At 43.2% G+C, this 27020-nt stretch overlaps 2 protein-coding genes across 2 annotated transcripts; one reads left to right on the forward strand and one right to left on the reverse strand.

Annotated features, from left to right (window-relative positions):
- On the forward strand, window positions 1–7532 carry LOC310779516 (tripartite motif-containing protein 16-like; the record flags this gene model as incomplete). Its single annotated transcript, XM_083640045.1, has 7 exons — window positions 1–225; window positions 2163–2537; window positions 4004–4099; window positions 5065–5298; window positions 5622–5781; window positions 5886–5945; window positions 6068–7532. 7 exons carry the CDS (start codon window positions 1–3, stop codon window positions 6577–6579), a joined length of 1662 nt encoding a protein of 553 aa, XP_083496171.1. The 3' UTR covers window positions 6580–7532.
- A 2705-nt stretch (window positions 7533–10237) lies between these two features.
- Window positions 10238–24936, reverse strand: ccnb3 (cyclin B3). The gene is made up of 12 exons (XM_083640755.1): window positions 24810–24936; window positions 24410–24546; window positions 24043–24132; window positions 21346–21479; window positions 18608–18953; window positions 17951–18049; window positions 17701–17793; window positions 17039–17176; window positions 15926–16081; window positions 13538–13687; window positions 11205–11335; window positions 10238–10987 (listed from the first exon to the last, which is right to left on the reverse strand). Exons 2-12 carry the CDS (start codon window positions 24494–24496, stop codon window positions 10918–10920), a joined length of 1494 nt encoding a protein of 497 aa, XP_083496881.1. The 5' UTR covers window positions 24497–24546; window positions 24810–24936; the 3' UTR covers window positions 10238–10917.
- Between the last annotated feature and the right edge of the window lie 2084 nt (window positions 24937–27020).

The raw sequence follows: 27020 nt of genomic DNA on the forward strand, positions 1-27020 counted from the left end.
ATGGCAGCCGCAGCAGTTGTGCTGGACCGGGATGGGTTCTGCTGTTCTGTCTGTCTGGAGCTTCTCAGAGATCCTGTCACTACCTCTTGTGGACACAGTTACTGTAGAAGCTGTATCGAGGGCTGCTGGGACCAGGAGGACGAGAAGGGAGTGTACAGCTGTCCTCAGTGCAGGGAGAGCTTCACTCCCAGGCCTGCTCTCAGGAGGAACAACATGCTGGCTGAGGTGAGCTGATAGTAGGCCTACTAAACACTACTAACTGTTCCAGCTGCACTCACAACCATTACTACTACTGTTTGCAGCCTGTTGAGCTACTTTTATCTAGGCTACTACTTTATTTATTCCACAGTGGGAATTGCTTAGTCTGGGCACCTTTCATCCCGGCCGCTTTTTTGTCATGGGGGCGTAAACCAAGGAACTGGAAGCAACACCGGAAATAAGTGCGCCAAAAAACGTCTTTGTTGCTGTTAGCTTGACGCGGCGAGGTTACGTTAGCTAGCTAGAGCCTGAAAAGAACAACAACACAAGTTGTATAGTAGCGTTAGCACATTTCTAGTAACGGCCGAGGAAGGTTTCTGGAGAGCCAAAGACAATGGAGTACTCGCCATGTGAAATCTTATGATAAATGTCCATGTCTTTCCCAGCACAGGCAGCAGAGATGCTTCAACTGTTGTACTCGATCCTCCATTATCGATAACAGCGGACAGACAACTAGCGTTATAACTATTCCATCAACTGGCCATTTGTTTGAAAAGTAAAGCTTCTGTATTGGCTTAAAATATGTGAGATTGTGAATCCGCAATGTTTCTACAAGAACTTGTTCAAAAACTTTGAACCCCCTCATTTGTTTGTTTGTTTTTGTTTTTATTCTGGCTGTCCAGCAAAGGATAAATGCCCTGTGTTACCAATAGTGACTAAGACTACTCTTGCATATTTAGTTCACCCAAAAATGGGCCTGAAGAAATGTCAGTTCACTTCTAGCCTACTGCTTGACTTCAGGGAGTAAGGATCATTACCTGACCTGGAGGGGTGTTTGTCATTTCAGATAACTACATGACTCTGACATAGCTCCTTATCACAAGGATGCCAGTTAGGAGATGGGCATCACTTCTACAACATCAACAACATCTTTGGCAAAACCAAGAATACACAATAATTTGAGCTTTATTAATTTGTACACATTGAGTCAGTTGAACTCTGCTGGTCTGTCTCTTCTAATCTGTAACTCCTGCCTCCATTTGACTAACATGCATGTATTCAGAAGTTACAGGATTGATGGCTGTCTATAGGAGACTTTTTAAAAGACTACCGTATATTCAGTTTAACTCAAAGATAATAGTGTTATATGATGGCTGCACCACTGCAAATTATTTAGCTAAAGCTTTAGTTATAGTTAAAGGGATACTTTTTCGATAGTTTTGCTCATTTGCCACACACACACCCCCCCCCCCCCCCCCCCCCCCCCCCACATAACCAAGATACACCATGCCTTACCGGCACTGTCCGCACCATTTACAGTGAGCTACAGTCATGAAGTTAGTTAGTATCGCCATAGAATGGAGGGTAATGGTACAGCTGTTAAAAATCCACCAAAACACACATTTCACGGCGCCAAAATACATGTTGTGCTTTGGGTATTCACCACACGACGAAATATTATTCCAAAATGCACATCATCTGTATTTTTGGAAGGAAAAGTGGTCGGCGGCCGTGTTTGGAAAGTAGTGCCGGCTACCTCTTTTCCTGCTAGCAACCGTCGCTACTTTAACAACAACAGAGTGCAGCTCCCGCACATGGCCACATTCAACATCCGGGTCAAAACATCAGTGACTGATGTTAATGAAGCCTGTTTACATGTGTTTCAGTCCCTCTGCACTGCGTCACACGTTTCGCTGCTCTGATTGGTTGAGGCATTTTGGACTGTTGCCGTTGGTAACGCCCCCCCTCCCACACACACACACACACACACACACACACACGAATGCTATTTGCACGGAGAGAATCCAGAGCAATTCACATTTGCTAATACAATGCAGTCCAATGTGAATTGGTCTGGCAATGTCAGTCTAGTAGCACGCTGCACGCCCCATGTATTCCACTTGTTGCTGGTCAGTGAATGACCTCTCCTCTCCTCTCCTCTCCTCCTTGTCTTTTCCTCCCAGGTTGTGGAGAAGCTGAAGAAGACAGGTGACCAACAGGTCTCTCCCTCTGCTGCTCTGGCCTGTGCCGGCCCAGCAGATGTGGCCTGTGATTTCTGCAGCGGGACCAGACGCAGCAAAGCCACCATGTCTTGCTTGATGTGCATGGCCTCTTTCTGTGCAGCTCACCTGCAGCCTCACTACAGAGTTCCTGTGTTGCAGAAGCACAAGCTGGTCTCAGCCACGGCCCCGCTGCAGGAGAAGATGTGCTCTAAGCATGACAAGCTGATGGAGTTCTACTGTCGCACAGATCAGCAGTGTGTCTGCTCTCTGTGTGCCGTAGAGGAGCATAAGAGCCATGACATGATGTCAGTTACAGCAGAGAGAGCTGAGAAACAGGTAGGACCAAATATAAACAGGAGGAAGCTCTGAGATCAAATGCAGATTACAGACTGTTTGTTTATGAACGATGACTTAAAGCCTCCCATCAGTCAGTTTAACAGCTATTTAACGGTTAATGTTCTTTCTCAAATACTCTGTGAGCACCTGCTATATAGTCGAACATCATCTGATTCTATGGCTAGGCTATTTGCATAATCTACGCTGACCAGAAACCCTTTTCACCGCAGCTTAGCCCAAAGGGATAGCCACATTACCTTGCTGAGTTCTCAACAATCAGGTGACAGATTACAAAACGGGTGGCAACATTGAAATCAGCGTGAGTCCTACTTGCTAACCAGCTAGTGTTTAAATCATGTCAGTGGTGTTTGAGCTCAGCATAGGCAGAGGGCTTAAGTTACTTAACATAGCTAACAGCCAGCTAGCTAGTTAATATGCTAGCTCGTCCTCAGTCAGAATCGAATTGACATATGTGACTATAGATGGTTTCAAATGAACAACATAAACATTCAAAATTTTCCCCAGCTCCTGTTGCAGTGTTTACTAGTACAATAACTGACAGGAGATAAGGTAGGTTCCAAACTGTTGCCTAGCAACACAATTCCATGAAAACCGTCTATAGTCCCATTAATAGTCATGTAATCGTCCCATTTTAGAAACTAACTGAAATTCCTTAACTTGAGCACAAAATTAAGTAATTTGTCAAAAGATATTTGGCGAACAGTGTGGCTAATCAACATTGTCAGGACATGAAGAAAAATATGAAATATCTTAAAAATGACAAAATACACTGGAGGTGGGCTTTGACACATTCACACATGATTCATGAATCATTGTGAGTGGAGTCAGTGTTTCCTTGTAAAGTCCAGAGATGACTCTGTAGTCCCAGAGGTCAAAGAACATCTGGAGCCATAAGACATTAACATTTATGGTTTTAGAAATACAACCAGCCACAGAGAAAACACTTCCTGATGCACCAATCCTAATAATAGGCTCGTTTGAGATGAGAAAGTTCTGCGCAGATTCAACCAGCGCCTTGCTTGCCCCGTTGCATGATGGTTAGAAAAGTTGTCCGACTGCTGAGAAACGCATCAAGCTGAGCGCCCATTGGTTCAACACAGGTGCATCACAAACCCACAGTGAAGTGTAGAAACTTCAATTTTATATCTATTCCAAGCTGTCACTCTATATTTTACATAAATACCACCTGTAATGTGTACATTAACAATAAAATAAGTAATCTGAAGGGCTGGGTCATTTGAGCAGTGAGTGTGGGTGGCGCTAATGCATGTTTTAATTTGTTTACAAACCGCTGTTAAACAAAACTGTAGAAGAAGAAAAGCAGCAGTGAGTGTGTAGTCGGGGGTGTTCGGCTTGTTGACGCCTCTCCTGACTGCGCTCGGCTGCTCTCGTCTGCTTTCCAGGCGAGGCGGCGGTCAACTCAAACGAGTCTTATTGTCTTCCAGAAACAGCTGATTGTGAGTCAGCAGGAAGTCCAGCAGAGAGTCCAGGAGAGAGAGAGGCAGCTGAAGGAGCTGAGCCAGGCTGTGAAGGATCTCAAGGTGTGGGAATGGAAGCACAGTCTCTGCTAACACAGTGGTTCTCAAATGGGGGTCTGGGGACCCCCAGAGGTCCTTGAGGGGGTTCCAGGGGGTCCCCAGCCAAAAGGGGGAGTAAATTATTTGAGCTATTGAGCAGTTTCCGTTTTGTACCCCCGTTTTTTTTCTTTTTTTCCCCCTGTTTTCGTTTTCCGTTTTCGTTTTTCATCTTGATCATTTTAAGCTCCAGCACCTCAGCAAAGTCTGATACCGGATGAGCGGGGTAATTTTACTATTTTGATCCATTTTAAACTTTAAAATGGAAAAACGGAAAAACGTTTTTAGGGCACTTTTTTTTTTTTTTTGCTTAATTCATGGCGGGCCACTTAAAAACGGGCAGCGGGCTGCAGTTGGGCCGCGGGCTGTAGTTTGGCCACCCCTGGTCTAATGTTTGTCAGTTTAGGGGTCCTTCGTGTGAAAAAATGTGAGAACCACTGTGCTAACGGGCTCACCGCCATGTGGGCACGTCTTGTTAAAGACTTGCCAATCATTAATTTAATCAGTTCAGTGTAAAATGGCACAGAGGAAGGTCTGAATAAGAGCTACATGTTTGCATAGGACATTTGATCACCATTTAAACGTTTAACATTACAGGCTGATGAATGGTAACTTTGTAAGGCAGCTGGATTCACGTAAGATCATGATCACTGAGACGTGTCTCAACATCTGTCTGCTCTCATGTGTTTTCTGTAAACGAGCATCAACTATGGACTTGGTGTTGAATGTAAGTATGGAGCTTCATTGATCCCCATAGGAAGTGGTGTTTTCTCTGTTCCCTCCACAGGGAGGTCAGAGGTCAGGCTCAGCTACAGAACACTGCCTAGAGCTGCTGGGATTTCACTGTCTGGTTCAGTCTCATTTGAGCAGGGTGGATGCTTGTTGACACGGGGGGCTTGAACCCAGCACCATGTGTGTGTTTGTACTATCAGAGTTCTGCCCAGACCACAGTGGAGGCCTGTGAGCTGACCTTCACTGAGCTGATCCGCTCCATCCAGAGGAGGAGCAGGGAGGTGGAGCAGCAGATCAGAGCCCAGGAGAAGACTGCAGTCGCTCAGGCTGAAGAACTGCTGCTGCAGCTGGAGGAGGAGATCACCAGGCTGAGGAGGAGAGACACTGAACTGGAACAGCTGGCGCATGCTGACGACCACATCCACTTCATTCAGGTAACACACACTTTTCACTGTGAGTGGACTTAACTGTTTAAAATGAACTAAATTAACTTTATTTAAGATGGTTTTGATGACATTTCCACATGATTGGTTAATCAGAGGTTTTCCTGCAGTGCTATATAGAAGACATACTTTCTTTACTGTAAAAGGTTAATTTGGGGCAGCTAACCCAAAAATATTTTTTTATTAATTTTATAATTCTGTTTTAAAAAATATATCCAAGGATCTTCTTCTTCCTCTTCAACTACATTCTTTACCATTACACACAGCTTATCAGTATTTTGTGTGTGTGTGTGTGTGTGTGTGTGTGTGTCCAGAGTTTCCAGTCTCTCTCCAGTCCCAGTGAGTCTCCAGACTTGCCTCGTGTTGTTGTTCGTCCTCCACGTTACTTCAGAGATGTGAGTGACTCTGTGTCTGACCTGAGAGAGAAACTAGAGGACATCCTGAAGGACACATGGTCCAGGATCTCTGCCACAGGTAGCTGACAGGAAGACAAAGATCCATTCAGAAGAATGGAGTGAATTTACACATGTCCAGTGCTATTTACAAAGTGCTGATTCTGTTTGCTTTCTTTATTCTAGTGTCTTCTGTAGATGTCTTACTGCCACCAGAGCCACAGACCAGAGAAGACTTTTTACACTGTAAGCAAATTATATTTCACTCTGTACAATTCTACAACATATTAATGCATTAATAATTAGCTTTAATGGCAGTAGGTTGATATTAATACTCAGGTTGGTTTCTGCTTTTGCTCTTCTGACAGATTGCTGTCCTCTCACACTGGATGACAACACAGCCTACCAAATTCTCTCCCTGTCAGAAGACAACCGCAGGGTGACGTTTGTATCTAAAGAGAAAGGTTATCCTGCTCACTCAGACAGGTTTACTAATTACCAAGTGTTGTGCAGAGAGGGTTTGTCTGGCCGGTGTTATTGGGAGGTGGAGTGGAAGGGTTCCTATCTGTTAGCAGCAGTTTCATACAAAGACATCAGCAGAACATCATTTTTTGGAGATAATGATAAGTCCTGGGGTTTAATGTGCTCTCAACAGGGTGACTCTTTCCGACACAATAATGTAGTAACAGAAGTATCAGGCCGTTGTTCCTCCAGGGTGGGAGTGTACCTGGATCATGATGCAGGTACTCTGTCCTTTTATACAGTCGTCTCTGACACCATGACCCTGCTCCACAAACACCACACCACTTTCACTCAGCCGCTCCATGCTGGGATCTATCTGCAAGGAGGGTCTGTAGAGCTGATCAAGTTATGGTCGTGAAGGAGCTGAATATCTAGTATGTATCAGTATATCAGCCTTCAAAAAGCCTATCAGTCAATCCATAACTGTAAATAAATGAGTAAAGCTGGTTTATCAGTTGAAAGAGCACAACTACCTTCAGAGACAAAGACTTGTTTGGGACATGGTTTTCTTTCTCTTGTTCATCTGACTTTCCCAGTCAAAGTAAACTGAATGTTTACCTGGACAAAATGGCAGCTGAAAAGTGTCTGAAGATGGGAGCAATGAGGCGTGTTTGGAATGGATCACTCACTCACTATTCCCCATGTCGTGTTTATCATTCAAGTGAACTATTTGGGGAACGATCAAACAAGTTCCTACCTCACTCTTCTTCTCCTTTGGTAAACAGTACAGCATTGCATTGTGGTATATGGGAGGAAATGTAAGGTACATTCTGTGTTCACTAGAAGTTGTGGGTATTTTATAGTTCACTATCTAGTGAATCAAATTGAGAATTCTGACACTAGTACAAAATGGCCAACACACTATGTAGTCCACTATTTGTGTAATAGAGACCGGTTTCTAACAGGGCTATTTGCCTTTTTCACTTCCCACCCAATTCACCCATTTTGTGTCTAAAAGGCAGGAAGTAACACAGGTGCAAGCAAGACAATAATGAGGGTTCCCAACTTCCCATCCATTTAGGTGTTCCAGTGCCAGGGCCTTAATTAATGTCTTGCTGGCACCTGTGTTACTTCCTGCCTTTTAGACACAAGATGGGTGAATTGGGTGGGAAGTGAAAAAGGCTAATTGAGTGAGAGCAAACTATAGTGAATTCAATACCTGCAGGCACTGGAAAATATTTCAGCCCAGCCAAAATTAGTGTTCCTCTGTTCTCACTGTTTTGTAGAGTCCAGTGTTATTTAGTGTTTTGTAGAGTCCACAATGTTCTTTAGTGAGACTCACGTTTTTCAAAGAAGGAGAAACTTATTGAGATGCATCCATTTATTTTCACATGTATCACTGTATTTAGACATTAGTCTATGTAATAGTGGATTTTTGTATTCTGTAAGATGTCTAATTTAGAAAATAATTTGATAAATAAATGCATTGACTCAGTTTTCTCTCCTCTCCTTACTCTCTCCCACCGACAGGCCTGCTTCTACAGGGGTGCAAGAACATGCATCAGTTTAATATTTTGTACCCTCAGTTGAAATTTGAATCCGCTGTCGATATCACTGTCTTTCAGAGGCTGTAGTGGTTTCATTTTTAACGCTAGAGTGAAGTTAATAATACATTTCTCTTATATAGCGCTTTTCTAGATACTCAGTCGCTTTACAGAAACACACAAAATCAAATATTTTAATTAGATCCATTCATGTAAATTAAAAGGTGGGGACAGTAGGTAGATACTGATATTATATGAAGACCTAATGAATCCATATACCAACGCTGCTAATGTAGGTTGTTGGAAAATGGGATAAATAAGGCTCAAAATTTTAGTGAGGGGGAAAAAAAAGAGTACCTTGACCTTTCACCTCAAGATATCTGAAAGTTCTATGGGTACCCACGAGTCTCCCCTTTACAGACATCCCCACTTTATGCTATTCCCATATGTGTATGTATACGTGTATGTATATATATATACTGTATATATATAGTGTGTGTGTGTGTGTGTGTGTGTGTAAAAACCATGCAGTATTTTTAGGCCGGAGGCATTATGGATTTGGGTTGTCCATCCACGATCGCTCGTTTCGTGCTCAATAACGTGATATTTCAGGAACGCCTTGACAGAATTTCATCTAATTTGCCTCAAACGTCCACTTGGACTCAATGAGGAACCGATTACATTTTGGTGGTCAAAGGTCAAGGTCACTGTGACCTCATCATGAACGTTCAAGCTCGGTAACGCCATATCTCAGTAACACCTTGACAGAATGTCTTCACGTTTGGCTCAAACATCAAAGTGGACAGACATGGATGTCGACTGCTCACTTGTTGCTGGAGGCATATATCCGCGGTGCGGTCATTGTAGTTTTTGCATGCAGTGTGAATGTATTATCTTGGCACATTCTATTTGAATATGTCTGTATACTGGCGTCCCTAAACAGTCTTGGAATAGCATAACTTTGGTATGAGTGAAAAGCCGAGATTTATGGATTCAATGAGCCTGATTGTATTCATGTGCGATGAGGTTAGTCCCCATAGTAGCCATTTATCTGTTCAATGTGGACCACACTCAGGACCTGTAACCAGAGATGGGAAAAGTACACACATTCTTTACTTAAGTACTTTTGTAAAAAAAAAAAAAGTACTGATTCAACTTACTCAAATAAATGTGTACAGGACCTGAAATGTAATGAAGTATAAACATAAGTACTTCTATACCGACTGTTTCTGTGCAAAGCTAACAAACTCACGTCATATTAATATAATTTGAAGACTATTAAAACTTAAAAGATCACCTCCAAACATGTTTTAAGATGTATAAAGACTTGATTAATAATTTATGTGATTTTTTCCCCCACTAAAAGTTGCACGTAATGCGTGAAAGCTAGGAGAGCGTGAGACGAGAAACAAATGTCATGTTTGTCTGTCGTGCATTAAAACTAAAGTCAAGCAATTTAAACTAAAGTCTGTTTTGAAAATGCAAGGAGTAGAAAGTAGATATTAGAATGTAGGGAGTATAAAAGTAAAATATTGCCAGAAAAATAAATACTCGGTAAAGTGCAGATACCTGAAAATCCTACTTAAGTAGCCTACAGTAACAAAGTATTTGTACTTAGTTACTTCCCATCTCTGCCCGTAACACCTACACTACTTTTCATTGCTGTTGCCAGCCCACACTGTCACTACTAGTGCACGTGCACCCCCACTAAATTCAGATGCACCCCATGTCATTTAGTTCACAACACAGACTCTCCCCAGATCGGCAGGAGAGGATGGAGCAACGACGGGGGCAGCAAGGGGAATTGGCCAAGTGCCATTAGGGGTATACTGGGGCCGGGTGCACAAGAATCGACTTGGCATTCTTGGCACTGGCAGTCGCCTGAGTTGTTCCTTATATACACTCAATCTACAAGTCCAATTCTTAACCTCCAATTGGCTGTGTGCGTTTGTGAGAGTGGAATGTACCATTGAACAGGAAGTCCCCTGCCTTTCACTCGACTTTGGATTCTGTTGGCAGCAAATTGAACGTTTGAATTGATGAAATGAAGAAAGTGACTGATCTGGAGTCGGAGATTTGTTCGACCTGGCTCTGATAAACACCAGGCAGCTCTGTAGAGAGTGACTAGAATATACAGTTATAACCCCATTTGACTTAGAGAGGAGAGGATTATGGTGCATCGCTGACCTCTAGTGGCTGCATGACAAACCATCACCCGCTGTATTCTTAGGTTTTAGGCATTTATAGTGCGATGGTCTTGCCCAAGCAACTTTCAAGTAGATCAGTAGTAGAATAAGATTAATAGGTTGAAATCCATATATAACCTCAACATACAAGGTAGGAAATAATCAAGAGAAAGGCGAGGAAAAGCAAAACGAAGTCAAAGACGGGTGGAAGTCGCTTTTTTTTTTTTTTTACTTCAAGTGTGTGTTATACATATATATACACATACACACTGTATATACTGTGTGTGTATGTGTATATACTGTATGCTCAAAGCAAGGAATAAATTCTCTGAAACAATTTTATGAAACAAGTAAAACACTTTATTTTCAAAAGAATCACAGCCATTTAAAAATAGCACATCATTCTGACGTCTTGTATAAACGCTCCATTATATTAGTGTGGTGGTATTAACATGATAAACACTGTACAATGCAAATACGCACATACCGGCTCACTAATACATCATATGAACAACTGTAAGTGTGGGGGATGAGTTCAATGGTAAATGTACATATTGGCCAACTTGTACATAAAGTTACCCTTTTCTGCAGTTAAAACAACATGCATAGGGGGCTTACAAAACACGAGCAAATGTTTTTTTTTTTCTTTTACCCTTAAAAGTGAATCAATTAATTAAAAAATTAAAAGTTACAAAAATGTTTTTAACAGTAAAAGAACAAGTATACTTACTGTAAAGTCATTTGACTCATAACTGCCATCTGGCACAAAACTGAATAAACTGGCCTAAAACAAGCCCAAACCTCACAACAGCAACCCCTTGGTTTGAAACTAATTTCAATTACAAACAGGACTGTAAAACATTTATTTCAAATAATAAAGCATTTAAATTTTCGAATAACATGAAACAACAACAGACAAGACTACATATAAATATTAAAACATATTAACAAAATATATACACAGGTACCTCTCAGGGAAAATGTACATAATTGTCACTCAATTTTGAGACACATTTTGGTGCCGCGTCACTGAGATAAAGCCTTCTCCAAAAGGCCGATGTCCACTACTGGAAGAGACGCAACTTCAAAAAACACCCTGGGGGGGGAAAAGAAGAGGAGGAAAAAAAACACAGAAAAAAGAACAATTTAATATCAAGAATTAAAAACCAGCTAAAAATATGCACTCATGTAAATAGCAGTGTAAATGGGGCGGGGTTTCTAGTTGGTAATAGCCAAACATTTGGCACCTACAAATACAACATGATGGGTTTGATGCAGCACTTAACAGAAAGCAGGCTTTTAACGGCTCTTACTTGTGCGAGTACTTGTTCCTGATGGACCCCACTTTGGCCTCCGACGGCGCCAGCAGCATGGAGTGCAGCTTCCGGACCACGGGGGCCAAATCTGCCGCCTCGTAGCCCGAGTGGTACTGCAGAATGGGAGCCTGAAGCGCCAGAGAGACCACAGTTAGACCTGCAGAGTTTCCTGTACGTGCATGTCGGTGCTTTGACCTCCTCACAGCTGAGAAAGTGGCATCAAAAGCCATCATCAGGCCTTGTTACTCACTCTCTATCTTTCTCTCTCACACCAGTTTTCCATATTGTCGTGAGAAAACAGTGTGAAAACTAGATTTTTTTGAAGGGGGGGGGTTGATGTCCAGGTTTTCACTTTAGATGATGGTTAACATGTTCCTCTTTGGGTTGTGGGAATTCTACAACCCTTGGTATTTATTATTGATTTTTTTAATCAAGCTAAAATACAAGGCTGTTAAAAGTTGACATTTTGGGGACACAAGGTTTTCATCCGACAATGGTGATATGTTGTGTCGTGCTGTGAATTTTGTCAATATTCAATACTTTCATTAAATGTATTCTGGATTGGAACCGAATAGATGCCTTGACAGACAACTCCTTCAGCCAATCAGCGTCGGATCCAATCAAACCCAAATCCACTAGGGAGAATGGCAAAAACATATTTTCCGCCGAGAAACTCTGCGGTTGCGGCGATACTCCTGTACTTGTTTAATTGTTGTTATTGAGTCTATTTCTGCAATAACTGCACTTTATGGCTGTTTAAACTAGACAAACGCTGACATGACTCCTCGAGACGATCAGGCAAGGAGGCGGCCATTACTGCTTTGTTAGTGCAGTGCTAGTGGCATTCCTGATTGGCCAACTTGCGCTGTCAATCACAGCGGAGTCGCTGATTGGCTCTTCCACTCTTCCGCTTCTGCTAAACCCTCCCACTGGCGTCGGGGCCAGGCCGTCACGCAGAACCAAATGAAATGTGAGTTCACGTGACGGGCTGGTTTACCAGGCTAGCTTCAAGTAGCACAAGCAACTTACTTAGCAGGGTGTTTCAGTGATCGTTGTTACATTACTTGATGGTTTTTCAAAATTAGTATTGGTATCAAAGACTCAGATAATGTCAACAATAATAACAGTAGCCCCCCCCCCCACACACACACACTTCTGCAAAATAATAATAACAATAATAATAATGTACAGGAATCAGAAAAAAGTCTTCAATGCAATCAATTATTATGAAGGAGTGTTGAGGCAGAAATAGATGGATGAATTGAGAGACAAGAGGATCAGGAGAGGATCAAAAATCATAAATTCAAACCCCAGCGTCTGTCAAATGCATTAAAAACACTTTTTCCCCATCATTTTAACAGCATAAAATGTAAATCCCAGCATAAGATTGGCCCGACACACTACCGTCTCCCCGTGCATTTGTTCTGTAGTCACTTTCAAAATATCTCACTCTCTTCTCATAGACCCAGACTGCCAAAACTGCACACGTTTGCTAGCAGCATCATGGCAGAAAACACTTGGCATGATGAGGGCCATTTTCCTGCTCCTTCCAAGTCAAGTTTTGGAAGATATTTGGATTGCCCTCAGTTAACAGTGAGCAGTTAGCAGAACGCTCAAATCTGTCAAGAAACCAAATAACTGCACATTGCCTGGATAGAATCTACCCGTTTCATTACTACTGTACCCTGCTTTCATGTATCAATATTACACGCAATTTATCATTAATATTGAATTCCAGCCACATCTGATCCACTTTAGTCAATACAAAGTCGATTTTAGAGTAGGGCCAAACAATTAATCCAAATCCTATCGAAACCGCAATATGGCTTATTGGCTTACAAATTGCAAGATGTGCAATATTTGTTAAAGGCGAAATGTGTCTCAAAACACTATTTTAAATCAAATATTGCCATCCTGCAGAGATGTCCTGGCCTAGACATCATATTCTACAGACTTAAAACATCGAGCCCCACAGAAATCACACTATAATATGAAAAAGAGAAGAATGTAAAAAATTGTCACTAATATCACAATTGCAAAATCAGTTTAAATAATTGAAATTACTTTTTATTTTATTTTAATTGTTCAACCCTATTTTAGAGGACACTGGCAGTCCTGGTACCCATAGAAAAAGAAACGTTGGCAACGCTGAAGAAGGCTATTGCTGAAACATGTCCATTGTTGTTGATCTGACCCAGAGTTATTATTAAAAAATAAAAAATTAAATTAAAAAAGGACAATGAGTGCTGGCCAGTTTCCTTTGGCCTTGCCCCTAAGTTGTTTTTTGGATCGAGTGTGCTCGTAATCTGGCGAGTGGTGGTACTACTCACCCATCCTCCCAGGTCTTTGGTGACCAGTGCGATCAGCAGGCAGGCGGAGGCCAGAAGGGAGCCTCTCACCGGCACCAGGTCCATCTCCTGCAGGCTCAGCTCACACACGTAGCGGGCCAGCGTCAGCGTGTCCATGCCCGCGCTCGCACACTGCCCACAGACAAACACAACGGTCACTTTAGTAACATTAACCGTAGCAGCTCAGGAGAAAACTGCAAAAGAGCACCGCAGGGATGACGACGTATTTTTGTAGTCGGAAGGCGGGAGTCCCGGACTTCCTGGATCTTACGGGGGGAAATCAATGGGGTTTTAGAAGAGGGATTTCACTTAAATGCATAAAATAATGTCTGTGGTGAACAAAAGGTTATGGGAGTGGTAATTTGGGTTCGGCAGGATAAAACGTGAATTAATCACTTTTATGACTTTTGAAGCGTAAATGCGTTTTTTTTAAACCCGATTTTTAGAACACACTTCAAAAGGCATAAAAAAGTGATTCACGTCCGTGAAGATTATTCTGCTGAACCCAAATTATCACTCCCATAAACTTCTGTTAACCACCGACTTAATTTATGCATTTAAGTGAAGTGAAATCCCCATTCTAAAACCCCATTGACTTTCCCCCGTAAGATCCAGGAACTCCAGGACTTCCGCCTTTCCGACTACAAAAATAGTAAATACATCATCCCTGCGACACTCTATACCACATTCTTCTCACTGGTGGCGGCTGTGTGCTGAAAGGCGTCAATTGTTTGTGCTCGATAGCTGACCCATGCCGTGTCGCGCCGCTATCCGCACTCCGTTCAGCCTGGATAGCATGCTTAGCTAAATGTGGTAGCCTTTTATCCCGTTAGCTTGACTTCATCACGTCACTTCTGCTCCTGTGCGCGCTTTCACTTTTGAGAAAAGGTCTGTGTTACATTTGAAGCGCGTTGCTTTCGTACCAGAGCGTTTTTCTCCTTACGAAATTGATTTTCTCTTATGAGAGGTAACACCAGATCTGGAATAAGCTTGATGAGAGCCTGAAAATGGCACAATCTATCTCCACATTCAAGAAGTAACTGAAAGTAAAACTGCTCAACTCATACTTATAGCTCACTACTGATCTGGGAATGTTGGTTGTTCGTTTATTGATTGTACTGTGTATTTTTCTGTTGTTTACGTTGTGTTCTATGTTGTTTACTGTATGTATTGTTATGTTGTATGTAATTGTATTGTATAAAGGACGAAAAAACATCGCATGGATGCATAACTGGGACGTATCCTCAGTGATGTACCCTGGGGTCATAGGATGTTTCGGGTCTCGCAACATCATACACCCTCGCCCAGGTGACCCAGCCGGGGCTGGCCAAGCCCCAGCTTACGTCCCAGTAGCTACCCACGGTCAGCCCTATAGGGAGGGTCGAAGGTGGTCATGCGGTCAGGGCCACTCAATCCGCTGCTCCGGAACTACTCTGCCGGGACCGGGGGAGGGAGAGGGCTCTGGTACGTAGAGGGACCGGGCTCTGTGGGTTGCCACCCGGCCGGGTTCCTCCCTCGTCTCACCAGGTCTACGACCTGTGCGCTGCACCAGACTCCCCCGCTCCAAACATCTCATTCCGAGGTGATGGTATCTTAGTGGACACCATGCAGTACCAGTACTTGGTGGCACTGCAGTCTCCACTTGCGGCTTGAATGGCCCTCCTAAAAGGCCTCTCGTGGGTTTTTGGGCTTCTTCCTCACGGAAGACGCAGGCTGGGGAGCTAACCCATACTGCTACCCGGGTGCCGTCCCTGTTCCGGCTGTCAACTGACTCCAGTAGTCACCAGTCTTTCCTGGTTGTCACGTGGTCTATTCCTATGAGTCACTGGCTAGGCCAGGCTAACTAATAAAGAAAGAAAAAACATCGCATGGATGCATAACTGGGACGTATCCTCAGTGATGTACCCTGGGGTCATAGGATGTTTCGGTATCATGTTATGTAGTGTATTGTTTCATGTTATGTCTGTTATATGCTGCCATTTATGCCTATTTGTGTCCTATAAAGATGACCACCTTCCTGCGCAGGCTCCCGCTATAAGCTTTAAATAGCTTCTTGGGAGACCTGACACTCACACAAACCTTTTTTAGGATGTCATTGATGACCCAAATGACGACTTGTATTGTGTTTTGTGCTAAAATAAATGATGATGATGACGACTAGAGATTCTGGGATTCTGAGATCATATATTGACCAACCAACCGACCGACCAGAGGTTGTTGCACCCTAATTCAGCCAAGGAAACATGCTCAGAAAGGACTTGGTAACTATTTTTCTTGCGTAGTGCAGCTTGGGGGTGCAGAGAAAAATGTAGGTGAGCAATTAAGGACTGCAAAATGCAGGGAAATCCCTCCACGCACACACACACACACCTTGGCATAGCGTCTGAGGAAGCGGTAGGGGATGGGGATGTTGATGTCGAAGCCCAGCGTCTGCAGGATGCTGGCCTCCATGGAGATAAGCTCCTCCCTCGTGTACGCGTCATCGCAGATGTACAGGAAGTCATCCAGGCAGGGCGGGCTGCGCTCCTGCACGATGATGGGAGGGAGACACAGAGCGTTGTGGGTTAGAGAGGCCTCGTTTACACAGAGACTCATATGTCTCAACAAGTACAATTGTGTGTAGTAAAAACTATAGTGAAACAAATGTGTTTTGTGTGTGTCTGCTTTTTTGCGTGTTGCTTGTAACTCGGTTATTTTTCTTTTTCTTTCACTGCAATTGAATAGGCTATCTGATTATAGGGGTGTCACAATACACTCAGTTCACGATACGATACGATACACGCTATTGGGTTCACGATCACGATACGATATTTTAACAATATTTTTTGCGATCGATTTGTAAGTTGAGGGGGCATCCTCCACGCTAATTTGAGTAATTTCACCATTTTCATCCTCCGTGTCTGTAACGTAAAGGAGAGCGAGCATGCAATCAGATGCAGATCAGTTCAGCTTCTTATTCTCGCGATATGAGATTTCATCTCAACGATACATATTGTCACGTTTTGATATCGCGATATATCGTGGGACGATATATTGTGACATCCCTATCTGATTAACACAGAGGTGTATGGTGGTCAAGCTGCAAACAAGGCTGTGTTTCTTATTTCTGAAATAGCTGATGTTTCAGAGACGTGTTTCGACCTGACAGTGACGAATGGTGAAGAAAAAATGACCTCTAACAATGACATTTAAAACTTTTTAATCATTGAGGACTTCTTAAATTTAGATGATTTAAGACTTGTTCAATGCATTCCAACAGTTATTTGATTATAGAGTTAAGCATTGTAATCATTTTCTATTTCTAATTTTCTATTTTGGTGTACCCCTCAACCTGCCTCTTTTCTTTCTCAAGACCCCAGGCCCCAGGGATAGCCCGTTAACAAGGGTTACAAATGTAAAGAACTCTGTGTGTGTATTCTTTCCTCTGAAATGCACACTCTTGTGTGTGTGTATGTGTAGAGGTGTGTGTGTGTGTGTCCTCACCTCAAACTTGGCTGCGATGAGCATGGTGGTGGAGCCGATGAGCTGCAGGTTCTCCCTCTTGACGGGGGTCAGGGAGAGGTAGTGGTCTGTCATCTTCACCGCCAGGTACAGCGTCTCGTGGTTCAGCTCAAAGTTCTCCTGCAAAACACACACACACACACACACACACACACAGGCATTAGGGGTGGGGCTGAAAGATGAGTGTTAACCAAAAAAATATAATTGCAAGTATTTGACGGAATATTGCAATTTAAACTGTGAGTTCTGTAGTTTTACTTTGCATACTTCTTTTTCCAACTTCACACATTGTTTAAAGAGTAGACCCTCAAACCACTTTTCTCATCTGAAACCAATGGGTATTTCACAGTGTTGTTGATGATGGATTCAGGTCCAAATCTTGACATTTCAGTGCAAAGTATTTGAATTCTACATATTGTGTTATAAATATGCATAGGGACTGACCTCTACTGGTTGAAACACGGCTATTGCAACTGAATTTAGCTATTGGCCGATTGTGGCGCCAGGTGACGTATCATGGTGCCAGCTTTCATCACCAATCAAACCCCCCCCCCCTCCCAGCACCACCACCCCCTCCTATAAAAGCAACATCTGCTGTCTGAGACACAACGCAGGAGAGCGGTCATGTGACCAGGAACACACACCTGTACTTCCACCATCCAGTCGACCAGGATGGCCCTCATCCCAGTGTTCAGGCTGGGCTGCCGGGGCATGTAGTCTGTGAGGACAAACTTCTCCTGTGGGACAGAGAGAAAAGAAAGAAAAAGTCAATCATGTCTTTCAAAAAACAAGACAAAACCACGGTTTTAGAGGGAAACCCTCACCTGTTTCGCACTTGCCCATTGCTATGGAATGGTTTCAGACTTCTATCTCTCTCCATTGTTTTTAGCTCACCTCTCGCTGTTTGAGGTAGTCAAAGATCTCCATGGCGTACTCCGGTGTCATGCAGCAGTCATCCACATTCCCAGAGTCGATGTCAAACTCCTCTGGGATCTACCAGGATGGAGCGGGAATAGGAGGGAGAGAGGGGAGGAGGCGGAGAGATAGTGAGAGAGTAACAGACAAAGACAAACACGTTTTTTTGACTTGAGGGAAGTGACTTACCGGTGTTTTAAAAACGCAGGTAAGTCAATTCGCCGAAAACTAAAACTGCATTTTGTCAATACATTTAGGTTGTTTTCGGGGGACGTCACGCGGCGAACTGAGCTTGGAGGTCGCCAAAGTGAATTCTCCATAATAAAAAGAACTATCAGAAGCTCTCAAAATGTCCATGGTTTACGGTTGCTCAAATCGGTCAAACTTTGTGAACAGAGAATATCTGCATCCACGACCCAGCTGATGGACGGGACTCTGTGTTGGATTGGAAGCTTGGACAGATAGAGAAAAATAGCAGCGTCCAAAACCTGACTGTACATTGTATCAGGAACAGCAGCGTTTTTTTACTCTTTTACTCTCAAATCGTTTCCACTCAGTTTTAACAGTGAAAGGAAGAACGACTGAGAACGACCAGGAAGAACTCTACTACCTGGATACTTAACAGATCTCTCTTACCTGTGATCTCTGCAGGTGTGCTGGCAGCTGCCGGCCAGCAGGGGGATGCGCTGCAACCACCAGCTCCACTACTGGGGATGCAACCACTAGCTCCTCCAGTACCAGCTCCTCGACCAGCAGCTCCTGCACCGGGGCTCTCTGCGCCTCCTGCTCCTCCACCACCAGCTCTTCTATTACCAGCTCCTCGACCAGCAGCTCCTGCACCAGGGCTCTCTGCGCCTCCTGCTCCTCCACCACCAGCTCTTCTATTACCAGCTCCTCGACCAGCAGCTCCGGCACCGGGGCTCTCTGCGCCTCCTCTTCCTCCCGTTCATCAGTCGTGCCCTCTGAGCTCACCGAGGCAGACCTGCAGAGGAGAGAGAGCCGGTGAAGTGAAGCCGACGACTGGCACCAGGGGGACAGCAGTAAGTGGTAAATGGCCTGCATTTATATAGCGCTTTTATCCAAAGCGCTTCACAGTCAGTAGGTACATTCACCCATTCACACACCGATGGCGGCAGGCTACCACGCAGGGTGCTGCTGGCACACCAACGGGAGCAATTTGGGGTTCAGTGTCTTGCCCAAGGACACTTCGACATGCAGACTGGAGGAGCCGGGAATCGAACCACCGACCTCTTTTATCCAAAGCGATTAGTGGACGACCGGCTCTACCTCCTGAGCTACAGCCGCACCTGAGCGGTGACAGTGGTGAACAGGAACAGTTGAACTTTCAAATCTGAGCTTGAAAAGGCCCTGGACAGTTGTGCCTGAACATGACTCTGCTCTGGACTCTGGCCTTTCTTCTTCATGCGACGGCTTCTTCTGGAGCAGGTGGCAAAACATCTCCCTCAACCTCCTGCTGCTAGATGGCCTGATCCAGGAGAGCATAGAGGTGCCTGCTGTAGCTCCCTTTCTTTGTCTTTTCTTATTCTTTCTTGGCATTATGTAGAATTGGTAAATGAGCTAAATCCATGTTGTGCTGTGCATGATAATTAAGGGTCAATCTCCCAAAAATAGACCAACAGTATGGGTAAGACTGCTTGGTGACATTACAAGCCAGACTGCTACTTTTTCTGCAGGCAAATTGGAATGGCCTATTTGTCATTTGCCTATGTTTTGGTCATATTTAAGGCAAATACATGATACAGTAGATTACTGCAGGTGTTAATGACATAATGTAGACCTGTAAGGTTACTACAAAACACTACATAATCAGCTAAAAGGTTCTGATTTAGGTTCGCCAAACCACAATGTGAAGTTAAAAATAAATGGGGGGCCTCTAATAAGAGATTTTAATCAAATTAGACAAACAGTTAAACTTTCAAATCTGAGCTTGAAAAGGTCAGAGACTATTGTGGTGAAATGGCACTAAGTTGGCTTGCCTGCCAGTGAAATCGGAGTAGAATCAATAATTTACTAGGCTGCTATAATCCTAAATCTTTTGTGAGTCAGTATGAGCATACTGTACAGTGGAGTGGATCAAATATATATTGCACATTTTCATGTGATGGGTGACAGGTCAGCTAATGTTTCAGGGCAGACTATTAACCACATGTTATTTTAGGCATTGACAAAATAACCTACTCGTTTTTTCACTGAGGATGGAAGCTATTATTTTATGATAGAGTAACCTTCACATGCTGTACCGACAACAAATTCCACCGACATCGGTCGTGTGGTGGTCATCAAACATTATTGATTGATTATGACTAGCTTGTTAAGCAGGTGGGCAGTCGACTAAGTTAGGCTCGGCTAGTTGGCGCTGTATTGAGATCAGGGTTCCTACACATTTTCCATTTCAGAATTCCATACTTCTCCATACTCTCATACTTCTCTGTAGATTTCTTACAATCCTTACGGCCCAGACACGCCAGAAACGTCTCCAACGCGGAAGCGACGGGGAGGCGGTTTCATTTTGCCGTCCTTATCGTTTACAGCCCCTACACACCACAGCTATTTTTTCCATGTGTAGACGCTGGGAGTCGCTGCGGCCCATTCGTTTTGTGCTGGATACGTCACTCATCGCATTGCAAAGCATGCTGGGATACCTGGCGGCGGACGACAGCGACGAGAGGAGGGGCCAATTTGAAATGGACCAATCCAAGACAGAAAGACAGCGAGACAAGACAGCCAATCAAGCTGCAGCACCAAGGAACCAGCTACGCGGAAACATGCGAATACCGTTGATGTGGTGTGTAGATGATGTTGATTCTCATCACAAGCGATAACTTCACATGGAGTGGCCTCCGCCCTGGTCTCTTGGTGCCTCGCTGTCTTTCTGTTTTGCATTGGTCTATTTTGAATTTGAAAATGTTGACGGAATGAAAAGGCGGAACTCAACTGCGAGGGCAGCATTTGTTGTATTAAGAAAAGATAATGGAAGTCAAATTCATCCATTTATTTTAATTATGAATCAATACAATGCGATTCCAAATGATGCACTTTAAAAGTAGCTACACAGTGAGAAGAAAATACATAAATCGTATATTGAAAAAACAGTGATGCATCAAGATGCGTCGATAATCGTTTTATCATCGCATCATAGCCCTCTGAATCGAAATCGAATCGCGAGGTGCCTAGAGATTCCCACCAGTCGTTGCCAACAGCTACGCCAGCCCTGCCAAACGCTATTTTACCCAGGGCTTTTACACCTGCTAAGGGGGGCTAGGTGTAAGATTTCAGTATGCCTACTTTGGAACCATTTCAGTTGGTGAAACTGTTCCAATTTAGAAAGAGAAAGAAATAGGGCAGAGTATTACTTTTTCAGGTTGGCTTGGTTTTTCGCTGACACGGAGGTGGAGTTGTTCGAGGTTTTCTTCGCCGTCTTCTTCACTGGCTCCTTCTTCGCTGCAGCCTTCTTCCTCCCCGGCAGGCTGATCTGCAACTTGTGGGCCTGCGGGCAAAAACCACGGTCGGGTCCAAATGTCACACAAACACGCGTGGGGGAAAAAAACACTTCACACTTCAAAAAGGTGGTGAATTTCTGTTTTTGGCCAAATAAAATGAAAGTAGATTTTCGGCAAAACCAATTATGTGAACGTTAAAGTTGATATATTTGACGTTTCCTAAGTCCTGCCCACTTTTGCTCTGTGCTTCAATAACCGTTGAGCAAGCTTGCAGCAGCCTGTGGAGCCAGCCTAGAGTGCGTGATGTCACAATTCACTCTAGCCGACTTTCCACGCTGCACTTTCTTTTCTTTTTGTGCGTGACTAAATTCACACATTTTAAAACTGCGACAGATCACACAGCTTTAACACGCTACATAATATTATATACATCAAACCCTTCAGCTACTTCGGTCTGCTCTCACTCACAATGTCAAAATATATGCGGTGCGATGTATAGCTTTTGAGACGTTAGTGTTTGTTTCAATTGACACAGCTTTTTCACACTGCTACTCGGAGTCTCTACACATGACAGTTATCCGAGGTTCTGACTGAGGGGCGGGACTTAGTTATGACCGAGGGGCGGGACCTAGGAAAGGTCAATTGAGCTGCCATGCTGAAAACATGCTATCTGTCCCCAGCCAAAAGTACCAGCTTAGTAGGCTATAATCAGTGTAGGAATTTAGCCAAGGCAAGGGGCAAAAATGCCCCCAAGGAATCTCAGAATGCCCCTAAAAACCATGATCCAGGGGCAAAAATTGCCCCCGATATTTTAAGAATTTTATTTTCATTAAATTCATTTAATTTCCATCCCTAACACACACACTCAGCACCTGTCAACGATGAAGAGCACACTCACACAAACAGTGCTGTTGTTCACACTACGCTATAGCAAATGTATGCACTAATTACTATTTTTTAATTTCCTACACTGGCTATAATCAGCTCCCTTTAAAGTACCAGCTTAGTAGGCTATAATCAGTTCTCTTTGTGTTTTTGATGGAGCAGAAGACAGTAGAATTGCGAAGAATCTGTTGGGCGGAAAGATTGATTTCACAGTCCAGCAGACAGAAAGCATGCGGCTGCAATGAAAACACGGCATCTTTTGAGATCAGAGTCAATAGGCCTTTAGGAAACCCAGTCCAGGTCTTACCTTTGGCAAAGCTAAGAAAGACCCGACCTTTGACAAAGATAGAAAACCGACTCGCATCAAAAAGGTGGATCCAGAGTTTAAATAAAGTATTAGCATGTCAAGTGAAGTCTCACTCTCCCGCCCGGCTGGTTTCACTCCAGAGCTTTGGTGACTGTGTGAGGATAGTAAACAAACATGTTTCACAGCATAGTGAGGTGGCAGGGAACATGCATCACACCACAGTGCCGAGCTACTGACAGTGTTACAGTAGGACCACAGTGTGTGACACTCACTTCCAAATAGGGCTGCATGGTCACAACATGCACACACAAAATCTGATTGTAAATTTTTGCAATTATACTGACAGATATTGCGATTGAGATATGCAATAGAATTTTAGTGGGAATGGGAATTTTTTGTATTTCACTTTTCACTGGAAAGAAAAAAAGACTAAAAATGTGATGTCATTTTTACTGGGGTGTGTACAAAACAAGCATGTTCCCTTACGTCTGGAGAATATGATTTGTAGGGCGGGGCATCTGTATAGGACGAATCAGCGTGACGTCACTGCCACGCAAAAATGCGTAACCCCGCAGCAGTTAACGAGTATGAGTTGAGCCAAACAAACGTTAATCTCAAAAAGTATACATCACATCGCTTATATTTTGACATTCTGAGTGAGAGCAGAATTAGCTCAAGAGTTTGATGTATAATACATGCATGTCGTGTTAAAGTTGTGTGAACTGTCACAGTTTTTAAATTGTAAACACGGTCAGCCGGCTAGAGTCAGATGCTCAAACTCAGGCTCTATAGAGTTCCGTTGCCGTTGCCACCCAGTGACGTGGTTTGTTTACCAAAATGCTGCTCGGCTGATCCCTCGTATAGCACCACAATGCTGCATTTAATATTATATATTTTACCTTGATCAAATAATTTCAAGCTCCTGCAATTAGGATATTGCTTTTTGGTTTTATATTTCAATTAAAATATAAACCACAAGTACTTTCAATATTTGTAGGTGAACTCGCCTTTGAGAATGAACAATTAGGTTGCAGCAACGGTTGTCAGAGAAGCCTCACGTGTCTGACACATGCCACACAAAGAGTGTGAATTTTTGAAGAATAAGCTCTACGATCAACTTAATTATTGTGATGAAAAGACCGATAGCAGTTTAGCAGTCGTTTACTTTGCTACAATGTAACATTTCAGTTAATCGGGACACTGTATGTGTATCATCAAGACGCACAGGAAATATGTTCAGTGAGGAATCTACACTCAATCGTCACATCACACAAAAGTTGTGTATATGTGCCAAAATGTCCACGTTTTTTCCATTTAAAAAACCTACCTTTCAACCCAATTTCTCACTTCTGCATCATTTGCAGAGAACAATGATCCAAATACTGTCATTTCAAGACAAACCATGGTGCAGGACTCACATTGGTGATGTCAACAAACGCTGTCCTCTTCTTTGGAGCACCCTGAGGAGGTGAGGAAGACCTCTTGACCTGGGAGCCTTCCTCCTCTTGCTGCACACACACACACACACACACACAAGAAAAGAAAATACATTGGAAACACACTCAGATATTTAGATTAAATGTACACTTGATACAACTTCCAAATCTGCTGTGCATGTGCAATGTGTTTAGCACAAGTCTAATTTCTATTGCCAGTTTCTCTGTTACCTACGTTATCTGCACTGCAAAACACAGACCTTACTGCGATATCTCTCTCTCGCCACTGCTACCATGCTGGGCTGTTTCTATGATCGGAAAGAAAACAATGACTACATGCTGGGTTTACCTGTTTCTCAGCCACTTTGTCATTTAACTTGGGTATCTTGCTCCCGGCGGTGACTGTGGTGGCTTTCTTTCCCCTCGGAAAAGGCATGGCTGACTCCCTTGTTTTCTAATCCTCTAGTCGGCAGACAACGGTCCAAACTGTGCAAAGGAAAATAGCGTTAATATTACGAAATTGGCGGGTCGGTGCTAGAAAACGATACGGCGGCGTGCTGCTTTGATGTTCAACTTGCAGTTTTTAAAATCCAGAGGAAGAAAGAGAAGGGAATAAGGGAATAAAATCACGTGTTAACGTTATGTTTTGTGTTTAGCGTCCCATCTCCATGCCCCCGTCGCGTTTGCTGGGTGGAGTTTCCTCACATGAATCTCGTTTGTATTTAAAAGAATATCGCTTGTTATCTTACCGTAGTTTGCGATTCCTTTGCGTTTTGGCTAAATCTAACAAAAATGTAGTTATAAGTTAGCTATATCGACAGAATTCATGCAAACTAAACCTTTGCAGCGTTGCTCAGACCAGATCGCTTCTAAAACCAGACACAACTGAACAATGTAGTTCCGCTGCACTTCCAAATCCACCCCGCATCGCTCCCATTGGCTGGAATTCGACTCCGGCTGACCAATCAGCGCGCCGCTAGGAATGCCGTTGCTAGGGAGCGTTCGTTTTGTCAAACAGGCGCCGCCCTGTCGGTTTGTGGTAATGACCGACTGATTTTGTGACGGTGTAGTCCCCGCTCATGTCATATACATTTGGAAGTAAATCCAACACACCCACTAGGAGGAGCCCGTTGGATTTTCAAACTTTTTCTTTTCTTTTTTTGCTCAGAGGTTTTAAACTTTTTTAAAGTAAACGTTTGTTGATGTTTTCCTCATGATTGAAGCGCATCAGCGGCTTGGATTTAAAAGGACGACTAGGAAATAAAAGGGAAACCTGTCAGTTTAAAAAAAGAAAATCTTAACTGAAGCAGTTCCTTTTTTTATTTTAGAAAAACATTGTTTTTTTATCTAGAGTTTGTGGTAGCCTGGTATCCAGCCCCTATGAATCACAGTTTTCAGCACTCTGAATTTGCATAGTGATTCATCATAAGAATCTGAATTCATATAGGCCTATGAATCACTATATTTGTGGGCAGTACATCATTGTTTTAACATCTGATTTGGGCTTCTGTGTGCATGTTCGCAATGGATCATGTTAAAGAGCAACTAAACCCTATAATCACGTTTTTCAGCTGAAAACCAATGTAGGCTATATGGGAGTTGAGTAGTAGTGTTATTGATGGATTCAGTTCAAAATCTTGATATCGTGAAAACCAAGTGCACAGTAGTGAAATGTGCTGCTGCAAATACTTTGATAAATTGACAATCTGATATGTTCAAGATAGTTTGATAAAAATGATGTCTGGACTGGGAAGATTATGTCTGCAAAGCCACGTGTAAATTGATTAATGTGGCACTCATACAGTTATAAATATAGTATTGTTTCTGAGGCTTTCAATAGGCTATATGGCAGTGTTTCCCAAACTATGGGTCGGGACCCAATTTGGGTCGTGGACCCGGGGTGGGTCGCCAACTGGTCGTCATGGCAACTCATTATCACATGTTTTTTGTCAGTTTGGGTCCCAGGGAGATACAAAATTTATCTTTTGGGTCCCAAGATGAAAAAGTGTGTCGGACTAGTGCAGGGGTGGGCAATTATTTTTCATGGGGGGCCACATGAGAAACCCAGATTGTTGCCGGGGGCCGAACAAATATTGTCATGCCATAGCCCAGGAACTTTGATGATAGAGAGGACCACAAAAAATGTCCTCGCTACCAAAGGGCCAGATTTTGCTGAGGGTTGGGGGCTGAACGGTGCTGGTGCGAAAAAAATTGGGGCATTTGAAGTCAGGTTTAGAGGAATAACTAATTTTAAATTAACAGTTGTGATGTCATCATTCAGTCTTAAACACCAATATTTGATCTTTCTCACTCACTCCTATATCACCACCTGCTCTCCCTGCAGGGCTTGAAATTAACTTTTTTGACCACCTGCCAATATGGCTGCTAGATTTTAAAGTTACCAGCCAATTAGAATTTCCACTAGCCAAAATGTTTTTCTTGAAATAAAGCAGAATATGAGTGTGTTAATTTAAGCATAAGTATAAGTGGCCCGGGATTCTCAAAGCCTGTGTTGAGGGTCACACGAACAAAAATGCACTCTTGAAGCTAAAAAAAATCCAAAACCAACAAGTTTAATTATTTACATTTTTACTTCAATGTAGAACAGTCATTTCTTACACATGAGATTACTTTTAGCCTTTTAGTCATAACGATTATTGAAAGATATTCCATATTCCAGACTGAAATGTTATAACAGAAGTGGAGTATTGGCCAGAATGACATGAACATTTGGACACTTCAACGGGTATCTTGCATGTTGCGTTCAGGTGCACTGTAAGAAAAAGAAAAAAAAAATGCAATTCCAGTGCGGGCCACACAGGTGGCGCTCACGGGCCGCATGTGGCCCGCGGGCCGCCACTTGCCCAGGTCTTAAAGTTAAAGTTAAGTTGGAGTTGGAGTGGACAGCACCATGTGACCTGTCACTATTATTTCCCCACTGTGACCCACCAGACTGACCA

Source organism: Poromitra crassiceps, assembly GCF_964638095.1.
Source record: "Poromitra crassiceps genome assembly, chromosome: 7".
Classification (NCBI taxonomy): domain Eukaryota; kingdom Metazoa; phylum Chordata; class Actinopteri; order Beryciformes; family Melamphaidae; genus Poromitra; species Poromitra crassiceps.